Source organism: Strongylocentrotus purpuratus, unplaced genomic scaffold (assembly GCF_000002235.5).
Source record: "Strongylocentrotus purpuratus isolate Spur 01 unplaced genomic scaffold, Spur_5.0 spur5_scaffold_3, whole genome shotgun sequence".
Lineage (NCBI taxonomy): Eukaryota > Metazoa > Echinodermata > Echinoidea > Camarodonta > Strongylocentrotidae > Strongylocentrotus > Strongylocentrotus purpuratus.
The window spans coordinates 25,273,982-25,289,470 of NW_022145609.1; the positions used below are offsets into that span (position 1 = coordinate 25,273,982).

General features: G+C 39.4%; 2 protein-coding genes across 2 annotated transcripts; both read left to right on the forward strand.

Moving 5' to 3' along the window:
• Positions 1-4,417: 4,417 nt before the first annotated feature.
• On the forward strand, positions 4,418-6,379 carry LOC115928877 (dopamine receptor 2-like). Its single transcript, XM_030996904.1, has one exon. The coding sequence runs from the start codon at positions 4,807-4,809 to the stop codon at positions 5,911-5,913; it is 1,107 nt and encodes a 368-aa protein (XP_030852764.1). The 5' UTR covers positions 4,418-4,806; the 3' UTR covers positions 5,914-6,379.
• A 5,618-nt stretch (positions 6,380-11,997) lies between these two features.
• Positions 11,998-13,104, forward strand: LOC115928547 (dopamine receptor 2-like). Its single transcript, XM_030995849.1, has one exon. The coding sequence runs from the start codon at positions 11,998-12,000 to the stop codon at positions 13,102-13,104; it is 1,107 nt and encodes a 368-aa protein (XP_030851709.1).
• Positions 13,105-15,489: the final 2,385 nt, after the last annotated feature.

The following is a 15,489-nucleotide window of genomic DNA, read 5'->3' on the forward strand; positions in this document are numbered from 1 at the left end:
CCCCTACCCAAGCCCCCGCTGCGTACAGTCATGGTTCAGAAACAAAGCAATGGCCACGTAACTGTGAGTCCCCGGGATCAAAACCGTGTCGATGTGCTATATTAGTGCCCTTTTGTGGGGCATTAATCCTCATTACTTTGTATTTATTCTGTATTTTACTTTGTTATACTTGAATTCTGAATACTGAATTCTCATTGTTACTACTTTTTATACTATGCTTTTAATACCAGGTCCAATATGTAAAACAGATTTATTTCTGATCTTGTGTACCTGTATAAATATGTATGAATAAAATAAATAAAATAAAATTACTGTCATTTATGACTTTAAGGGCGTAGGTCCCCTAGTTGATAAGCATAGTAGCATACACATGCTTTAACAGTCACACAGAACACACATTGGCAAAGTATTATTTAATACAATCTGAGAATGTATACTATTATCTAGATCTATTATTTTTTAATTATTTTTTAAATAATTCCATAAATTGGGGTAAAACAAAAATATTCCAACTATAATGAGCGACAGTGTACGTCACTCGAGCCACTTCCGTAACTAAAAATAATTCGTGAAGGAAAGATAATTTGCTCTGATTATATACCGTTAATTGAAAATGCGGCAAGTCATAACTCGGAGGGCTCACAAATTAGCGTGATATTATTAACAAATATTGCACTTTCTTGCCATCTCTCTCTCCTCTCTACCACCATGGGTGTCGATCCCGGGGGGGATGGGGGGATATATCCCCCCCCCAATATTTCAGGTGGGGGGATGGCCTGTACAATCATCCCCCCCCCCCCAATAATTCACCTTAAAAAAAAAATGAAGAGAAAATTAATTATGAGAGCCCGATGAGAGTAGTTAATGGTTATTACTCGCAAGATAACCATCAATATACACATTTTGCTATCTCATTTTCATAATACATATATATGTATATATATATATATATACGAAGTAAATGAGATAACCGTAAATGAGACAAGAATAAATTGAATTCTCGCTCATACGGCTTCATCAGGAATTTATGAATTTATTCAATCAACAGCATCATAGAAATGCAGAGCGCCAAATGCAAAGACGCAGCGTCAAACAGCAACGAGCAACGAGCAATGAGCTAAATATTATGCTACCACTCGGGCTGTACATGCAAAGATTTGCGAACGAACGTTCCAAACGTACTTCAACTGAATTCAGACAAGGATTAATATACATAACAGTACAGCGAGTCGTCTTTCTCTAATAATTAAGTGAAACGGCTAAGCTTCCGCGCATCGCCCGGGAGGGGGGCAACTGAATTCAGACTAGGATTAAGAGTTAAAATTAAATGAAACGTCAAAGTACACGATACAACGAATCGTCTTCTTTTTCTAATAATTTAATGAAAAGTGAAAGCTTCCGCACTATCCGCGGGATGGTTGAAAGTGATTTCAGACGTGGATTAAGAGTAATAATCAAATGAAACGTCGAAGCTTCCGCGCTTCGCGCGGGATGGGGGGAAACTGAATTCGGACAAGGACACGATACACAAAATCGTCTTTATTCTCTACTTATTTAATGAAAATATAAAGCTTCCGCGCTTCGCGCGGGATGGGCAAAAGTGAATACAGATAAGGATTAAGAGTAATAATTTATTGAACCGTCGAAGCTTCCGCGCTTTTCGCGGTAGAGGGGAAAACTAAATTCTATATCATCATCTTCTTTCTCTAATAATGTAATGAAATGTGGAAGCTTGCGCGCTTCGCGCAGGAATGAGCGAAAATGAATTCAGACAAGGATCAAGAGTAGTAATTTATTGAAACGTCGGAGCTTCCACGCTTCGCGCGGGAGGGGGGGGGGGACTGAATTCAGACAAAGAGTCGAGATGGTACATCGAATCGTCTGCTTTCTTTAATAACCTAATGAAACGTCAGAGTTTCCGCGCTATGCGCGGAAGAAGGGGAACTTGATTCAAACTTTAAGGATTAAGAGTCGAGAATGGTACATCGAATCGTCTTCTTTCTTAATAATCTAATGAAACGTCAGAGCTTCCGCGCTATGCGCGGAGGTAGGGAACTTGATTTCAAACAAGGAAAAAGAGTCGATAACGGTCCAACAAATCGTCTTTTTTTCTCTAATAATTTAATGAAACGTCAAAGGCTCGCGCTTCGCGGGGGAGGGGGGAAACTCCTCCCTCCCTGCACCCAACCCCTATATAGGGAGCGCGCTTCGCTAGCTCACTACCGACCCCCTAAAATGAAATCCTGGCTACGCGCTTGGGGAGGGGGGTACAACTGGCCACATGCTTCTACCCCTTGGTTGCTTTGATCCATTGCCGAAATTTTTTTGGCACCTGTCATCCCCCCCCCCCCCAACCACGGATACAAATCGACACCCTTGTCTACCACCCTCTCACTTTCTCTCTCTCCATCTATTTCTCTCTCTCTCTCTCTCTCCCCCGTCTATCATCACTCCCTCGCTTTCCCTCTCTCTCAGTCTGTCTCTCTGTCTCTCTCTCTCTCCGCGAGTCAGTCCCCATTTCTCCGTGTACCCCCTTGTCCCTCTCTCCGACTCTATCTAGAGGTGACGTAGTCGAGTGGTTTAAATACAAAGGTTGTGGCCCGAATTCACAAAGGAGGTTTGTCGACAAACCTAGGTTTATGTGCGTCATATGACGCGTTTCGACGCGTTTTTACAAACCATGTTAAAACGCACATAAACCTAGGTTTGTCGACAAACCTCCTTTGTGAATTCGGGCCTGTGGGTTTGATCCTCAACACGATACTAATGTCTGAGACAGAAAACTGTCATTGGTCGGGGATGATCATAAAATGTAGTTTTTGAAACTTCTACCAACCTTGGTTTTGTTGCGCAAGCTTCCGTCCACTTCTGTGGACTTTCTCAAGCTAAGTGTCCAGTCACACGTTTCTTAGCTGCGCCGCCTGCATGGTATCTTGCGAACACTGGACCAAAGATAGATGACAATAAGTATCCAGAGTCCCTGTTTAGTGTAGGCTTAATCCTCTTTATCCATATTTACTCTTTCAACTTTCTTGACCAGAAGTTGCTTTCAAAGTCAATAATAAGGGCATCATCCCATCCAATATTATGTCCTGGAGTTGAGGGCGTGTTCACCTAAAGCTAAATGGGATGGGTAGCTCAATCAAAGGGCTCTTTTGTGTTCTTTTAATCGCTCATTTAAGTTTTGCCAGTTTCCCCAACATAATTATGAATTGTTACAATCTGTGCAAGTAATCTTTACACAATGCTTGTCTTTTCCTCTCTTGGAATTTGGTCTTTTGGATGGACCAAATTAGGGCTTCTGAATGCAACACTAATATCCTTGTCTTGGAATGCTCGTTTCAAGCGAGAGGATATAGTGTTAACAAAAGGAAGGACTACTCTATTGTTAACTTCTCCTTTTTTATGTGGGGGGGGGGGGGGGGGGGTCTGAGTTCTTATTCTGTCCTTCGCTCTTTGTCTCATCCATGCTGGGTTTCCATATTACATTTTTAAGCGCCTTGTCAATAATTATGTAGGAATTCACTCACGTAGTGCAATGTCGTTTGCCAGTGCATTAATATACACGTGCCACTTCATACCAAGAGAGAGAGAGAGAGAGAGCTAGGGACATGGTACGATGAAGAAAGCCTTTGTGTTAGTAATTTCCATATGCCCTCAACGTGACGATATGATAGGAATACGCAACATGGAGTGGAGATGTTGCACATTGTGCGTGAATAAATTCGATAACAGAGGTAACAAAATCTGTAAAGCGCTAAGCGACGGTATTTCGTATCAAGCGCTATTATAAACCACATAATAATATTATCACACTGTCTTCCATCTCTCCCTTTTACAAAATTCTCATTCTCTTTATTTCCCTCTTTTTGTCTTACACCTCTTTCCCTCTCTCTCTCTCCCTCTCTCTCTCTCTCTCTCCTCCCCTCCCTCTCTCCCTCTCTCCTCCCTTTCTCTCCCTCCCTCTCCCCTCTCTCTCTCTTTCTCACTCACTCTCTCTCTCTCTATCTCCTCTTTCACTTCTCTATTCTTCCTTCATTACCCACTCCCCATCTCCACCACCACCACTTCCCGTCAAACATTCACACGCTCATCGCACGTCAGTGCAATATTATTCATCATCAAAAACCAATCAAAGCTCATCATTCGCGAACTATTGTCCGATCTCATGCTGCTCCAGTTACACAGTGGTCTGCATCCGCCAGAAGAGATTTTCTTCATTCATTACAGCTTCTTACAACGGATGAGGTACATACAATCATGTTGTCAAGAATAGCTCGGATTTTTTGTTTCCGTACCTGGTACCTGCGGGATCGCTTTATCAAATGGTGCAACTTGAATTTGGTAACTCATTAACAGCTTTGAGAAGGACCGCCCGATCATATCTCTTCAAAATGTTGGCCGCTTGATGGAAATTATGAGACAAGACCTTCACATCTTGATATGTTGGATATGCCAAGTATTATCAATAACCTCAAGCATCTATCTAGGACATTGGTGTTTCATCGTATATGCTCTTTTTGCCTTGGATTTTAATGTGATTAACATTGTTCGCCTCAGAGGGTAGCCTACATGTATCTAGAAATAAGGATTTGAGGATTCAATTTACATGTGATGGATTTGTAAGCGGCTTTTATTCAACATTAATTTAGTCAATTTTCTTGTTTAATACGAAGTTTTCTGGAATAGACTGTGAGGGATTGCTTGGAATTTTGTTTAAATGGTACGCGTTTATAAGTCTTCATTAAATCCTCTCAGCCTGTGGATGAATGCGTTAACTCTGGGTATCAACAACGTTTCAGTTACATGACTTCAGCAGCCCCCAACATGGCTTCTGAAGTTTTGGTCAGCTCTACAACAAGGCCAGAGCCCAGATGCGTCGGTTACCTGTGCCTAACCGAAAGCCAAATCATAGGCTTCTTTGTCTTTGATATTGTAATAGCTGTGGTCATACTGATTGGCAATACACTGGTCATACTCAGTGTCGCCAGGACGCCCTCACTTCGCTCTCAGAACAACATCTTTCTGGCCAGTCTAGCCGTGGTCGATTTCCTGCTCGCTACCATCTGCATACCTCTCGACATCGTCGTCGGATTGGGGTTCAAGCCCGACGTCTCGCCGTGGGCCTGCTTAACCTTGAGCGCCGTCATCGGCACCATGGTGTTTCTCACCATCTTGCACATCACCGTGGTTGCCTTTGATCGATTTCTCGCCATCACATCGCCGTTCACGTACCAGCAGACGATGACGAACGGTCGGGTAGCATGTTTTATCGCTGGCATTTGGTTGATAACCTTGGTGCTTAGCTCCACCGCTTTCGCGTGGAATAACGTTCATGAATTCTACTACACCGCCTGCGATCTCCTCTACATCCAGGGCAAGGGATATCGTATCATGATCGTCGTGCTCATCATGTTTGTACCGCTTACGCTGATGTCCTATTGGTACTTTCGCATCTACCGCGTCGCCCGTAGTCATCGACGTCGGATAGCCGCGCTCGAGCGCGTTCTTGAAACAAAAGCATTCGCTCGGGCCAAATACGCTTCAACGCTAAAAAAAGACTTGAAAGCCGCCGTCACGCTTATGCTCGTATTCGGCCTCTTCATCATCGGATGGCTGCCGGCATCGTTTATGACCATTATTGACGTCATCGTCCCCGACGTCCGTCTAGACGAGATATACATCTACGAGCTCATCTGTTTCAAAATCGCCTTCTCGAATAGTGCAATTAACCCGATGATTTATGCGGCGAGGAGCATGGATTTTCGGCGGGCATTTGCTCGACAGCTAGGCCTGGTTTTCAGGTGTGCATGTTGGACCAAACTGACTTCAAAAAGGCCTGATTCCAGAGTAACTGACATCAATCGAGAAGTTTCTGCTACCACACTTTCGTCGACGGTTAGACTGAATTAAAGCAAAACACAACACAACATAATGATTCACATGTGTATTCTTATTCTTATCTTGCCTACATTTTGAATTGATATCGTACATTTCCAAGATGGCGGCGACCAGTGCAATTTTGGCGCCAACTGATTCTGTAAGGAATGATGATGATTTAGTGGAGAAGATTACCTCCAACAATGTCTTTCTAAAAGCTATAAATGACATCATCAAAAGCTCTTGTCAAAAGGAATTTGTATCCCTTCTAGACACAATTGAAAAGCTAGAAGAGCTTGAGTCATCCATTGTTGATAAAGACCTAAAGATCAATCACCTCACTCTGAAAGCTGAACAAAAATCATCAAAGATCAGTGCCCTGATGCGGACCTGCAACGATCAAGAACAATACTCGCAAAGGAATTGTGTTCGCTTGTTCGGCGTTCCCGAGAATAAGATACTACGGCTATTGTGTGCAAGATCGCAGAGGAAAAGCTTGGAATTCGCAATTGACACACACTATGAACATGACAGACAAAGAAAGCGGACAAAATATACAGTTCCTTAGGTAGACAAAGGAACATCCCTTCACTGCTATTATGTAAAAAAGGTGAATATGCATGTGACACCTGTTCTACGCATTTTTACATAATAGCAGTGAAGGGATGTTCCTATGTCTACCCGAGGAACTGTAAATTTTGTCCGCTTTCTTTGTCAGTCATATTCATAATGAGATCTCACCGAGTAGGAGCCCCAATCACAGACCAAGCATCGGTCCGTGACCAAGAAACCTTCCACGATACCGGGAACGCGAAACCCAGTAGTCATGACAACGAAAAGAAAATGCGCAAAAAGCGATCCCGTCCAATAATTGTCAAGTTTGTGTCGTACCAAGCTAGGAAATCGGTACAACGACGCAAGATGAAAGACACTGGTATATCGATCCATGAAGATCTCACCAAACACAACCAGCGTTTGCTTTATGAAACGAGGAATCATAGCAAAGTTCTCAAAACATGGACATCGGATGGACATGTCGTTGCACTCCTTCCTGTCACCGGTGGGAAGACAGTGACTAAGGGAATCAGAGACTTTGAGGACTTAAGAACACTTTGATATCTTTTTTTTTCAATCAATATTATGAATAAATTTGTACCGACTCTTTTTTATGGTTAAATATCCATTCAGTAAATGTAATGAAGCAGTAAGGAAAAACCAAAAGGCCCTTTTATGTACTTCGTTTACAAAATGGGCACATATATTATGTGAAGGAATTCCTAAATGCAAATACGATGATACGAATGAATCTTTTGAAAATTGGCAATGAACTGTATGTACTCTCTTTTGGGAACAAGAAGATATCTTTCCCGTAGAAACTTATCTTGGATATTCTCATCTTGTGAATATTATACAAGATTCTACTTCGAATGAAGATAATAGATACAATATACTTTGTGATTTTCCAAAGGAAAAGGTCATTAAATTAGCACACCTTAACATCAGAAGTTTAAGAAATAAAGTTACCGATGTAAAACAATTTCTTATGTCAAACCCTTTCGACATTTTAGGACTATCCGAAACATGGTTGAATGAGGATTTTTCAAATCATATGATTTCTATCGATGGTTACAAAATTGAAAGAAATGACAGGGATGCCACTGGCGGTGGTGGTGTAGGATGTTCCATTAACGAGAAATTTAATTACTTAATTACTTGTTTCAAGAACAGATCTTGAAACAAAGCAGCTTGAGCTCATGTGGCTAGAAATCAAAAGAACAAGTAGTAGTTCGATTTTTGTTGGTATTTTATACAGGAAACCTTCCTGCCCAGGTACATTTTTTTACCCTCCTTGAAGGGAATATTGAGAAAGTAATGTCATTGTCAAATAATATTGTTTTGCTGGGTGATTTCAACTGTAATATGAGAAATGATAATACATTGTCTAAAAATGTTAAGGATATTTGTCGTATTTGTCAGCTTTATCAGTTAATCGATGAGCCTACACGAGTTACACCTCATAGTAGTATACTCATTGATTTAATACTTACCTCGAATTCTATTGCTAACTTGAGGTCCGGTGTAATGCCCATTGGTTTTAGTGACCACTGTTTAATATTTTTAGTCGTAAAAGGCAAAAATCCAATGCTTCATTCGAAAATATGTAAATTTAGATCTTTTCGGATTTTTAACGAAAGTGAATTTCAAGAGGACTTGAGAAATCAAAATTGGGCTGAGTTGAATGAAGAAAATGTTGAAGTTGATCAAATGTGGTCTAATATAAAAATCTGTGTTCACAATATGAAGTGATAAACATGCACCTTTTATTTCTGTCAGAAGAAAACGTAATGGGGTGCCTTGGATTACAGATGAATATATTACTTTGGCACGTGACCGTGATTACTATAAGAAAAGGTATAACAAGACAAAGTGTGATTGTTGCTGGGAAATTTTCAAGTTTTATAGAAACAAAGCAAATAACCTAAACAAAAATCTTGAAAGAGCGTATTACAAAAATGAATTCTCAGAATGCGGAAATAATTTGAGCAAAAATTGGAAGGTTTTGAAAAACTCTTGCCTTCAAGGCAAAAGGAGGTAAGCAACACAATCTTAATTGATGATGAAATAATAACTGACAAAGTAAAGGTGGCAAGTTTATTGAATGAAAATTTTAACAATGTGAGTTCAAATCTACAAACTGGTACATGTTCTAGCATTGTAGATGATAATTTCAATTCTTTACAAACGTTATCTCAAACCAATTTTTCTTTCGAATTTTAAGAAATCAAATCAGAATTTGTTAGAAATGAACTACGCAATATTAATTGTAAAAAGGCTATAGGAATGGATGGTCTACATCCCAAGTTACTCAAATTATCTGCAGATATCATTTCAAAACCACTGACTCTATTATTTTAACAATCATTAAAAACTTCACGATTTCCATTTGATTTCAAGATTGCAAAAATCACTCCGATACACAAAGGAGGACCGTTTAGTGTGGATAATTTCAGGCCCATTTCAATACTGCCCTCTTTGTCAAAAATTCTAGAAAGCCGTACATAAACAATTGTATTCTTACCTTAACCAAAATAATCTATTATCAGAACGTCAGTCTGGATTTAGACCGCTTCATTCCACAACCACATGTCTCACAGAAATTACTGATTACCTTCTTGATAATATGAACTCAGGTCAGATTACTGGAACAATATTTTACGATCTGGGGAAAGCGTTTAACGTTATTCCACATAAAATAATACTTGATAAACTAATTTTGTATGGCATGAGTAACAAGGTGTATGAATGGTTTAAATCTTACTTAATTAGTAGACAGCATTGTGTTACTATAGATAATCATTGTAGCGAGTATTTAACTGTTAAATCCGGGGTGCCACAAGGGTCAATTCTGGGCCCCTTGATTTTTTGTTTGTACATTAATGATATCAATAATTTAAAATTTCATAATAATTCCAAAATATCACTTTATGCTGACGATACTGTCATTTTTAATAATTCTAATGTTTTTTCTGAAGTTCAAGAAAATTTACAGAATGACTTTGATTTAATATGTAAATGGTTTGATATAAATAAGATGTATATACACCCTCAGAAAACTATGGTGATGTCCTTTGGATCAAAAAGAAAGTTGGAGAACAATCGTCTCTCAATTAAATTAAATGGTAAAAACTTACAGTGTGTCGAAACAATGAAATACCTAGGAGTTAAACTTGATTCACAACTTACATGTACGTGGTCTGAACATATAAAATATATAAGTACTAAGATATCTCGTTCTATTGGATGTGTTCGTTGTATAAAACGCCTAATACCCCATAAAACTCTTGTAAATCTCTATTTTGCATTAATTCTACCACATATCGACTATTGTTGTACTGCTTGGGGAAACTGCTCAAAGACAAATTTATCGAAACTGCAAAAGTTACAAATAGATTTGCGAGATTGATTTAAATAAATTTACGACACACCACAATGCACGCTTCTTACGACTTTAAATTGGCAGTCGGGCGAACAAAGATTAAAATATCACTACTGTTTATTAGCTTTTAAAATTATAAATGTCATGGCCCCAACTTATTTAAAATCACTTATAAATTATCGCACCTCCAACTACTGTACCCGCTATTCCTTAAATTCCCTACTTGACATCCCATACCCCAAAACCGAATTCAAGAAAAGATCATTCTCATATAAAGCAAGTACCCTATTTAATAAACTTCCTTCAATTAACCAAATCTTTTCAAATATTTAAGCGCGGATGCCAATTGGCAAAGCATTTATTATGGTCGAATATCCGTTCTTATTTCCCTCTACCGGTATAATTATTTGTATTATGTTATATATGTTTGTACTCTATATTATGTCAAATATGTCAATGTTTAGTTTTGATGAATGTTTTTTTTTTTTTTTTTTTTATATTCCTTGTATTTTTGTATATCTTATACTTGTAATGTCGTTCTAGAGGGCGTACTTGGAAAGCAGTTTTGTTAAACTGAATGTACCTACCCTCTATTTAAAATAAAACTTGAATAAATAAATAAATAATATGAAAGGGCAAAAACTCAACTTTTTAGAAATGTGATTTTCTCCTTGAAATTCAGATACCGCCCCCCCCCCCCCCCCCACTCAGTGTTATTTAGGGTACGCATATGCGTTTTCCTTCCTTTTGAAAACACACTTTAAGTCCGATGTGTAAAGTCAGTTTTGTGTATGTACGAGCCGGACTTTGATGCGTGAAAAGTACCCCTTTACCGGACCTTTTGGTAACACGCATGCGGTCATTCCGACCCCGGGATGGGGGGGGGGGGCGAGATTCAGATACCGTCAGCCGAATACTTTTTGGTTTTCTCTCTTCAAATTCATTTTAATCACTCATGTGTGACATATGCATTATATGAGTTGCATCAGATGAAAGAGGGGATCTAAGCTTTCCAAATATTATGTGTCATTTATCAATTATAATTGTGATTAAGTTATGATAAAACATCAATAATAAATTCTCGGTTTCGTTTTTTCTGGGACGCACTGTATAAACCAAATTATTATCACACTGTCTTCCGCCTCTCCCTTTTAACATTAATTTTCATTCTCTTTATTCCCCTCTTTCTTTTCTTACCCTCCCCTCTCTCTCTCTCTCTCTCCCTCTCTCTCCATCTCTCTCTCTCTCTATCTCTCCCTCTCTCTCCCTCTCTCTCCCTCTCCCTCTCCCCTCTTCTCTACTCTTTCTCTCTCTCCCCCCATATCTCTCTCTCTCCCTCTCTCTCCCCCTCTCTCTCTCCCTCTCCCCTCTTCTCTTCTCTTTCTCTCTCTCTCTCTCTCTTCTATCACTTCTCTATTCTTCCTTCTTTACCCACTCCCCATCTCCACCACCACCACTTCCGTCAAACATTCACACGCTCATCGCACGTCGTGTCAATATTCATCATCAAAAACCAATCGAAGCTCATCATTCGCGAACTATTGTCCGATTTCATGCTGCTCCAGTTACACAGTTGTCTGCATCCGCCAGAAGAGATTTCCTCATTTATTAAAAATTCATACGACGTATAAGGTACATACAATCATGTCGTCAAGAATTGCTCGGATTTTTTTGTTTCCGTACCTGGTATCTGCGGGATCGCTTTATCAAATGGTGCAAACTTGAATTTGGTAACATACTCAATAACAGCTTTGAGAAGGACCGCCCGATTATATCTCTTCGAAATGTTTGCCGCTTGATGGAATTGAAATTATTAGACAAGATCTTCACGACCTGATATTATGTTGGATATGCCAGGTATGATTAATAAACTCCAGCATTTATTCTTAGACATTTGTGTTTCGTCGTATATGCTCTTTTTGCCGTGGATTTTATTGTGATTAACATTGTTCGCCTCATTATCTAGAAATGAGGACTTGAGGATTCAATTTACATGAGATGGATTTGTAAGCGGCTTTTATTCAACATTTATTTTATTCAATTCTTGTTTAATACGAAGCTTTCTGGAATAGTCTATGAAGGATTGTTTGGAATATGATACGCGTTTATAACTCTTCATAATATCCGTTCAGCTTAGGGATGAATGCGTTAACTCTGGGTGTCAACAACGTTTCAGTAACATGACTTCAGCAGCCCCCAACATGGCTTCTGAAGTTTTGGTCAGCTCTACAACAAGGCCAGAGCTCAGATGTGTCGGTTACCTGTGCCTAACCCAAAGCCAAATCATAGGCGTCTTTGTCTTTGATATTGTAATAGCCGTGGTCATACTGATTGGCAATACACTGGTTATACTCAGTGTCGCCAGGACGCCCTCACTACGCTCTCAGAACAACATCTTCCTGGCCAGTCTAGCCGTGGTCGATTTCCTGCTCGCTACCATCTGCATACCTCTCGACATCATCGTCGGATTGGGGTTCATGCCCGACGTCTCGCCGTGGGCCTGCTTGTCCGTGAGCGCCGTCATCACCACCATGGTGATTCTCACCATCTTGCACATCACCGTTGTCGCCTTTGATCGATTTCTCGCCATCACGTCACCGTTCACGTACCAGCAGACGATGACGAACGGTCGGGTAGCATGTTTTATCGCCGGCATTTGGTTGATAACCCTGTTGCTTAGCTCCACCGCTTTCGCGTGGAATAACGTTCATGAATTCTACTACACCGCCTGCGATCTCCTCTACATCCTGGGTAAGGGATATCGTATCATGCTCGTCGTGCTCATCATGTTTGTACCGCTTACGCTGATGTCCTATTGGTACTTTCGCATCTACCGCGTCGCCCGTAGTCATCGACGTCGGATAGCCGCGCTCGAGCGCGTTCTTGAAACAAAAGCATTCGCTCGGGCCAAATACGCTTCAACGCTAAAAAAAGACTTGAAAGCCGCCGTCACGCTTATGCTCGTATTCGGCATCTTCATCATCGGATGGCTGCCGGCATCGTTTATGACCATCATTGACGTCATCGTCCCCGACGTCCGTCTAGACGAGATATACGTCTACGAGCTCATCTGTTTCAAAATCGCCTTCTCGAATAGTGCAATGAACCCGATGATTTATGCGGCGAGGAGCATGGATTTTCGGCGGGCATTTGCTCGACAGCTAGGAATGGTTTTCAGGTGTGCGTGTTGGACCAAACTGGCTTCAAAAAGGCCTGATTCTAGAGCAACCGACATCAATCGAGAAGTTTCTGCTACCACACTTTCGTCGACGATTAGACTGAATTAAAGCAAAACACAAAGCAACATAGTCATAATGATTTATTTTTAAATGTATGTGCAGATTCATTATTTCGACTGAAGTATGCGACGTCTTTCTTTCATTTGTGATGGGAACAGTGGTTAAAAGGCAAGAGTCAAGCGCATTGTGCACCGTTATGGCTGATTACAATATAAACGTTGATTCAATAAACATCTTTTTCAAAAAATGGTTTTCTTTGTGTACGTTTGATGAGCATGTAACCTCACACTTTGCCATAAATCACTAGAAAACAGCAGCAATTATTTTGCCACCTATTCGGGAGCAAAACGTGAAAAGTAAACTACGTCAGAAAGTGTGCTAAACTGATAAACACTTGATAGAAAAGTTAATTCAATAAGTTTTTAAATGATCATGATAACAATATATTTTATATGACCCATTTTCCTTAGTCATGTTCAAATGCGCTTTACAGTTATTACCTTTACACCAGTAGTTGTAAATTATTATTAAAAACAAATTAAAAGAAACGAGGAGGAAAAACAACTTTTTATCATGTTTTGAAATGCAATTTCGGTCAAGGTCGAATTATAAGAATCACGCATCTCATTACTAATGCATTTTCATATTGACAATGACCTTAGCAACAGCTTCTTCCGATTAATTTTGTTATGTTGTATAGTTTTAGCAATGCAATAAATAATGATAGTGTTTTATCAAACTAACAAAAAGGAACATCAACAACATCAAACAAATGAACAAAAAAAGCTGTTATTTGTTTCTAAAGTAACCTAATGTTTGAGCTCTTTAACATGATGTTCTGATGGCTAGAAACGTACGATATTAATTTGTTGACAAAATATTATGGAGTGATTTATGGATATTAAAGTTATATGCATTACATAACTACAAATCAATGAATATTGTAGCTTTATCATCTAACATGCTGGCTTATCAATACATTTATATAAAAGTGGGTCTTTGCGTAAACGATTTTTAGGATGATATATCTATGTTTAAAACTATATTTCTTTATCCTTTGATAACAATCGTGACGAACGAAACATTGTTGCTACGATAGAGAACAATTACGACTTTCAATTATTTCATGCGGTCTGCTCATATCAGATTGAAATAACAAATATATTTCTATAGAAGGATATGTTGAGAGGTGGTCAATCATAATATAGTATTAATGACTGCTTTGAGAGAAATAGTTGTTTTTATACGCTCAAGGGAAGGTTAGAATTGTGCTATTGCCCCGAGGCGTGCCGAGGGCAATAGCCCAATTGTAACCTTCCCGAGAGCGTATAAAAACAACTATTTCTCGAATATTAAAGCAGTCATTAATACTTTTATATGCCGAAAACAAAAGAGTCAACTAATGACACCACCTTGGCCTTTCTCTAGTTTATCTACACGGTTGTCTTTTATGAGTGTATCTTTGAGAGTAGAGTAGATCTAGATTCTAGCTAATCAAGATATTTTTACAATTTTAGGGGTGGGCCGGCCCTGTGGGGAGTAGAGAGAAGAACCTGCGCTGTCATATGACACCTCACTTATTGAGTATCACCTTGAGGATCACAACAGAAAAAGGTTTGAATCTCGAATTGAAAAAAAAAAACTTGACTTTTTTTGAATGATCGAGCAATGCACGTACACTGCATAGAGACTTCATTGCGTGTAATCTCTATGGGAAGAATGTAGCACACAACATCAGGTGCGCGATCAGACACCCTGACAACTAACTCCGGGAGCTTCCCGGAGTTACCTGACAACTAGATCTATTTTCGTCTACGTCTATGCTGGTACTCCATTTTCAAACGAACATGTTTATGGATAATTTCACGTACCCTTTTTGTTGTTCTTGCTGTCAGCGAGTCTTGCATTTGATAAGTTGAAATCTTGGGACAGTTTCTTTAGCCTTTTGTCTTGTTTGGAATTGTCTTGTCTTGTATGAAAATACCGACCAATTCTTCGCACACGTACGGTATCCTCGATCGCTCAGACCATTTTTTAACATGGAAACCTATGGGGTAACCATGGAGACTGACCTATTTTCCCAATAACCATGGTTATTGGGATTTTGAACTGTTTTAAACCATGGTTACTGGGAATTTTCGGGAACAGTTAAAGTTTATGAATGCAATTTCGACCAATCAGATGGCTGGATTTCTTAAGTGAGGTATATAATGCATAATATATGTGAATCATTGGCTCATTGACATTACAAACTATATAATAACTTTTAAACTTTTATTGAATGACAATTGACTCTACCGGAAATACGTTCAGATCCTTGTACCGAGTGGTCGTACGTTTTGTTCTGCACAAAGATTCAATCAGTTTCATTTTGGCCATTACAAGTAGTGGGTTATTAATGTGGACATATGCTCATGTACCTGTTACAGCTCA